This window comes from Coregonus lavaretus, assembly GCF_964263955.1.
Source record: "Coregonus lavaretus genome assembly, chromosome: 4".
NCBI lineage: Eukaryota > Metazoa > Chordata > Actinopteri > Salmoniformes > Salmonidae > Coregonus > Coregonus lavaretus.
The window spans coordinates 69,520,385-69,527,786 of record NC_139991.1 but is presented as its reverse complement, the minus strand read 5'-3'; the positions used below and the strand labels follow the sequence as shown (position 1 = coordinate 69,527,786).

The window sequence follows — 7,402 nt, the reverse complement described above, 5'->3', positions numbered from 1 at the left end:
TCGTTGCAGACGACGATGTGGGTCTGGTGGATGTCTCTATTTGCCAGCTGTCTAGTCAATATATAGCACAATATTCCTTAACCCTTGTAAATGAAGTCACCTATCAAATTCCTTATTTTAACAGCTTACATTGTAGGGTGTTATTCATTGGTGGTTGTTAAATACAACTTACTGTCTTATGACGCAAACACACTTCGGGTAAGAAAGGAATTGAAATTAGATCAAATGTAAGAATTTATATTTTATAAACCTTTTATCTACTACAAAATGCAAAAAGGGAAACACTTGAACGTGATTCAACAAAATCACCAAAATTCATGTAAAATCCCCACAGGAAGGTACAATTACAAAATGAAACCATAATAGCCTACACACTACTTTTGAGTGAAAAATCATTACAAAGAATAGTCTAGATATTTTACAAGCACATATTAGAACGGAGGTTTTTGCAGTCTTCTAAGCTAGTAAACTTTGACTCAATCACTTACCCTCTATCTAGCGTCTGTTTACCTGCCGCATAGTGCTGACAAGGCAAAAACATTTTCTAAATGATTCTACGGCACTATTGTAACGGTTCTTCTCGCTGTTTCTACATGATGTAAATCTTTTCACAGTAAATCTCTTGACTTAAATTAAAACCCTTCTCTGAACGAAGTCATCAGTGGACAGTCAACTGTGCATTTTTTATGATCTATAAACGCAATTACAATATGGCATTGCGTCAAGCAACAGCATAACACCCCCCCACCCAAGCAGTTTCCTGCAAATAACGAAAAGAAACAATGAAAAATCTAAAGTTTTACAAAGCTCAGGCCATAAGCCTTGACAACATTCTATATTGAATATATGGCTAATCGGCACTGTAAAAAATGTATGTTATGCCATTTGAGGTCCTTGAAAAGGGAGACATGTTATCAAGTCCTGAAGTCCATTTCAAACCAGCGTTGCTTGGTTGTTGTAGCAAGCATCTTCTCATGTTGCAGAGAACTCACTAGAGGTGTGACCTGGGAGGACCTAACGCTGACTCAAATGTTTTGCATGTATTATCTTATGGTTAATTATGAAACAAAGTCCGCTTAACTGAATGCCGCCTTAGGATCACAAAAGTCACTACACAATGAATGCAAAATACAGATCCGAGTTATTTAAAGCAACATAAAAAGAAGCATGATTTCTAAACGCAAGGTTAAACGTGTGTACTAAAACAAAGCAGAAAAATAAAGAGCTCTCTATTTAGGCCTTCAATTCACACGGTTTACCTGAAAGAGACCGAGGATCTATTTGGAATGCAACCCTAGCTGATGCGAGAACCTTCTGTGACATTGTGAGACAGGGCTCTCTCCTGTTAGCGAAGAGGCCAGACGATGCGGTCACCTTCTGTGACATTGTGAGACAGGGCTCTCTCCTGTTAGCGAAGAGGCCAGACGATGCGGTCACCTTCTGCCGGAATCACCGCAACAGTCTAAAAACACAATTTCCAATGACCACCGCCGAAGCGACTCCCCAGGTCATTGAGGACAAAAACAAGGACTTAAACCGCGTTCACGTCATGTTGGAAATTCTGAAATTTGGCAGATCCCGAATTTCCCACTTGGGGGGGGGGGATCAGAATCAGAATCAACCAATGGGAAGCTCTACACAATTAATTTGGAGGTCCCGAGTTTCCGATGTGACGTGAATGCGGCATTAGGTCTAAGTCCTCATTTGAAGATAAAGAAAAAAATACAGTCCAGTCATGCCAAAGTCTCTCGATCGTCTCATCAGTTCCTCGATTTCTGAGACGTGAGCTAAACAACCTGGTCCTAGTGAGACCAAGGTTGGCAGTGGGTCTGGTGGTCTGAGGTTCAGTCAGGATGGGGGTCCACACGGAGGACTGAGGAGGTAAGTGGAGGGGATGGGAGTGGAGGGGAGGCGGGGGGGGGGGGGACTCAAGTGCTGGAGGTCCACAGCTGCATCTGTTTGGCGATCTGCAGAACAAACACGATGTCAGGGCGCTGGTCCGGGTCGGGCTTGATGCACATGCTGACCAGGTCTCGCAACTGTGGACGACACAAGACATTCACTTTATTGGTTAATGTACGAAACATAACAGCCCAACAAGAATATTCTAACATGAACATATGAGAGAAGTCACAGACCGAAGAGGACTTTCAAAACTCCTGCATAAAGAAATGTCATTGTTAAAGCTAAGTTCAAAGTTCAATGCTTTTCCATGTCCGTGAACATATGATACATTGGGAGAGTCTGCCCATAGCTAAGGGTGAAGCAGCTGTCATTTAGAAGATCATAACTTCTTAACCAAGGGACTCCAGAGCACAGATCAAGTTAAACTGTGCAACTGAACCACACAAGGATGGATCAGATCTCTTCTGACCTCTTTGACTTTAACATTTCATCACAAGACATTTTGGCATTTTAAAACCCAGAAGCTTCAGCGAATTGGCGAACAAAGACTTATTTTGTCAGCTGCAGGAAGTGCCCAAAGCATGAGTAATGTAGTTGGTCTGTGCCTTGTTGTTTTGTCAGTTTCGACAGAAAGAGGGCCTCTAATGCCAATCAGAGGCGATTGGGGGAGGGGGAGAAACACCTCAGTGACACTGCGTGTCCTGCGCCTGTCATTAAACCCCATTTCCAGAGCTCTGATTTGAGTGGCGACACGAGCTGTTGGAGTCCTGACCTTTAAATCGCCAAAAGCAGCTAACACCGAGATGTCACTTCACTCAACGAAAAAACAAGACCAGGGGAGAGGGAGCAAGACGAGAGAGGGAGGGAGAGGGAGCAAGACGAGAGAGGGAGGGAGAGGGAGCAAGACGAGAGAGGGCGGGAGAGGGAGCAAGACGAGAGAGGGAGGGAGAGGGAGCAAGACGAGAGAGGGAGGGAGAGGGAGCAAGACGAGAGAGGGAGGGAGAGAGAGAGATGGAGAGACATGGAAAAGGGGAGACAGGTGCAGCACTAGAAGAGAGAGAACAGACTAGGGCTGCCCTCAGAACAAGACGAGGAGAATGGGACAAAAGCGAGAGATGGAGAAGCAGACAGACAGACACGCAGGCAGACAGACAGACAGACACACAGGCAGACAGACACGCAGGCAGACAGACAGACACGCAGGCAGACAGACACACAGGCAGACAGACAGACACACAGGCAGACAGACAGACAGACACACAGGCAGACAGACAGACACACAGGCAGACAGGCAGACAGACAGACACGCAGGCAGACAGACAGACACGCAGGCAGGCAGACAGACACACAGGCAGACAGACAGACAGACGCAGGCAGGCAGACACGCAGGCAGACAGACACGCAGGCAAGCAGACACGCAGGCAAGCAGACACGCAGGCAAGCAGACACGCAGGCAAGCAGACACGCAGGCAAGCAGACAGGGGCTACACCAGAGAGAATAAGTGCAAGAGAGAGGGTGAGATGGAGAGGCATGGTGGGGAAGGCTAATCCGGTCGAGTGATGGTGTACAAGGATTTGTCTGGCCTCATTTAAAGTGCTGTCAGCCTTGCGCCTCTTCTGTCGTACTGTGCCAGTGGTGTAGTGCTGTAGCTATTCAGTCTCTGACACTGTGCTCTCTTAAACTGCCAACGACTGAAAAGAGAGGGGCTCAGACTGAGGCCTTTTGCTCTCTTTCGCTATCTGAAGTACAAACTCTTGTCCCATTTCAAAGTAAACCTAACTTTAAAGGCCTAATGACGAACTTGTGTGCTATCGGAGTTATCGGAAACTCAGGACAAAAAAACTGACCCGATGAGTCATAACTCAGAGCTTGAGGTCCAAAACCATAAAAAAAACAGGCTTCCAAATATGAGTAGGAGAACACGGGTAGCATCGTTGTACCCCCAGTTTCCCAGTTGGCTAATTTTGAGTTGCACATTGAAGCAGCATAATGAAGCCATAGGCTAACATCTTCATCGATGACCTCTAATGGAATGCAAATCAAATACTGTAGCGGCGTTGTCTGAATTGTGTGAAAATCACCTCAAGATGCACTATGCAGAAATCACTCCGCCATTTCCTGGTTGCTAAAATTCTAATAGTTTGCCTAATTTCAGTTTATGACAAAAGAAGCAAGTATAGTGTAAAGCAGGGGTGTCAAACGTACGGCCCGCGGGCCGGATCAGGCCCGCAAACGGGTTTAATCCGGCCCGCGAGATGATTTTGAAAAAAATATATATATAATTTTTTTTGTTTTGTTTTTTGTTTAGTATAAAAATGCGCTGCAATTTTTCAATAAAATAAACTGCTGTTCCAATTGCGTCCACTGGATGGCGCAATAGCAATTGTGTTAAGCAAGCAAACTGTTTATACCGGGGCAGAGCAAGTAGGTCAAGCACGTGCAGCCAATGAGCTACTTTGTTTTGCCCGCGATATTTATTACGGCTTCTACTTTTAACATTATGTGCTTTGGCACCCTCATTGCCCCAATATGTCTATGTCAAAAAAGAGAAAAGTGGACGCAGAGTGCAGAGTGTTCCAAGAAAAATGGTCATCCTATTTAATCACGGAATTGAATGGGAAAGCTGTATGTTTGGTGTGTTCAGAGCATGTTGCAGTGCTGAAAGAATATAACCTTCGTCGCCACTATGTGAGTCTTCATGCCGACAAATATGACAACTTTCAAGGACAGCGGAGATGAGAGAAGGTGAATGAACTGTTGGCGGGTCTGAAGAAACAGCAGTCTGTGTTTACTCACAGCCGAGACATCAGTGACGCTGCAGTGAAAGCTAGCTACCTCATTGCTATTGAAATCGCAGTGGCTTCAAAATCATTTAGTGAGGGTGAATTTGTAAAAACATGCATGATGAAGGCAGCGGAGATTGTGTGCCCTGAAAAGCGGCAGGCTTTTGCAAATATCAGCCTGACAAGAAACACAGTTGCAGACAGGATTTCCGATCTTTCAGTGGATTTGGACAGCCAGTTGAAGCAAAAAGTAAAGTCATTTATTGCGTTTTCGGTTGCAATTGATGAAAGCACGGACATTACAGATGTTGCACAACTGGCCATTTTTTCATCCGCGGAGTTGATGACACATTGACCGTCACCGAGGAGTTCGTGGAGTTGGTGCCGATGACAGATACAACGACAGCAGCTGATATTTTTACCGCACTCGTCGGCGCGCTGGACAGGGTCGGAGTGGACTGGTCCCGCGCTGTCAGCCTGGCTACAGATGGTGTGCCCTCAATGATCGGGAAAAAAGCAGGCGTTGTGACAAAGTTCAGAGAGAAAGTGCAATCTGCAAATGGAGGACGTGATTTTTTGACTTTTCACTGTATTTTGCACCAGGAGGCTTTGTGTTGCAAGTCATTAAAGATGGATAACGTAATGAAGGTGGTCATCCAAACTGTTAATTTCATCCGATCCAGAAGCCTGAATCACCGTCAGTTTGACAGCCTTCTCAGAGAGAAAGACCACATCTATGGCCTGCCATACCACACTAAGGTAAGATGGTTAAGCCGAGGTGCTGTGCTGAGGCGTTTCTTTGATTTACGAGAAGAAATTGAACAGTTCATGGAAGAAAAGGGCAAACCAGTGTTAGAATTTCATTCCGCAGAATGGATGCCGGACCTTGCATTTATGGTGGATGTTACAGAGCACCTGAATAACTTGAACAAACAGCTGCAAGGGCGCAACAAAGTTGTCACGCAGTATTATGACAGCATACGTTCTTTCAAGTTGAAGCTGTCATTGTGGGAGACGCAACTTGCCGGTGGTGATGCAGCTCACTTCCCCTGTCTGAAAAATGTGTGCGCGACCCAACATGTGGCAGACATGAAGCAGTTCAAAGATAAAATAACGGGACTGTTACGGGAGTTTGAGCAACGCTTTCAGATTTATGTTTATATGTTTTTATGTTGATGTGCTATTGTTTTTAATTGATTTTATTTTATTTGTATATTTAACCTATTCTTGACTCTGTGGTTCTTGCACTTGTTTGGGGAACAGGATTTCATTATTTTTATCTACATTTCTGCCTGAGAAATGACACCCTGATATAGTTCTGTGATCTGTGATATACTTCTGTGAATCACTGAGGCATTGTATGTTTGTGTTCTTTGTCCTCAGAACTTTCAAATAACTTGAGGTGTTTTATGATTAATAGTGATGTTGTGCTTTTGGACACTGTCCTCAGGCTCCAGCTTTATGTTTATATGTTTTTATGTTGATGTGCTATTGTTTTTAATTGATTTTATTTTATTTGTATATTTAACCTATTCTTGACTCTGTGGTTCTTGCACTTGTTTGGGGAACAAGATTTCATTATTTTTATCTACATTTCTGCCTGAGAAATGACACCCTGATATAGTTCTGTGATCTGTGAAACAGCTCTGTTAATCACTGAGGCATTGTGTGTTTGTGTGTTCTTTTTCTTTAGAATGTTCAAATAAACTTGACGTGTTTTATGATTAATAGTGATGTTGTGCTTGTACTATTTTGGACACACTGTCCTCAGGCTCCAGCTTTATGTTGTATGTTGATCGTATTAAAACAAAGAAAACAATCTGAAGTTGTTGTTTTTAAGTTATATATACCATGATTTTTCCGGTCCGGCCCACTTGGGAATAGATTTTCCTCCATGTGGCCCCTGAGCTAAAATGAGTTTGACACCCCTGGTGTAAAGCCTTCACACACAACTCTGACCTCAAAGCCAGTTCCACTGTATTTTTTCATTGTTCCCCTCTAATCAGGGACTGACATAGACCTGGGACACCAGGTGTGTGCAATTAATTACCAGGTAGAACAGAAAACCAGAAGGCTCCGGACCTAAGAGTTGAATCCCCTTGGTGTAGAGAATCATTGTACCATCTAAACCACTGTGAAATATATTTTCAACAACCACAAATATTGTATTTTCAGCTGTTTGGAGCTGTTTGAAGCTGGTTTGAAGCTGGTGTGCAAAAACTAAACTTAAGAATGGGAAGAATAGAAATAGCGCACATAGAACATATCTACCGCTTCTTAGACTTCAATGAGAATGACGGTGTGAAAACCAACTTAATGCAACTTCCAAATGAGTTCTTGGAGGTTCTACTCTGACCTGTTCTTACCTTCTCAGAGTAGTGGTCAGGTGGGAGTGGAGGGTAGTCACACTGCTCAATCTTTTGGCACAGAGAGAGGAGGTTCATCTTGTCCCCATAGAATGGACTCTGCAACGCAGCCATCTGTTATAGAAAAAATATTCTAGATTATAACAACGCCATTATAATAACAAAATCACACCAGTGGTTATTGGGTGGATGAGAGAAATAATGGACAAGTACAAAAAAATTATATAAAAATAGGATGAAGCAACATCCTGTATTACACTTCCTGCCTGCAAGGAAGTGCACCTTCCTGAAAGTATTTATGTTGTATGGATGTTGGGTTGGTCATTGCTCAGAAACACAGGCTAATA

General features: G+C 43.6%; 1 protein-coding gene across 1 annotated transcript in view; it reads right to left on the bottom strand.

Annotated features, from left to right (window-relative positions):
* Nucleotides 1-295: 295 nt before the first annotated feature.
* Nucleotides 296-7,402, bottom strand: part of LOC311127528 (serine/threonine-protein kinase Nek6-like) — a gene marked incomplete at its 5' end in the record, with an annotated part of 71,362 nt that continues 64,255 nt past the window's right edge. The window contains 2 exons of the mRNA XM_084159348.1: nt 296-2,039; nt 7,056-7,169. Of these exons, the coding sequence (XP_084015474.1) occupies nt 1,929-2,039; nt 7,056-7,169 (225 nt within the window). The 3' untranslated portion in view covers nt 296-1,928. The remainder of the gene's footprint in view (nt 2,040-7,055; nt 7,170-7,402) is intronic.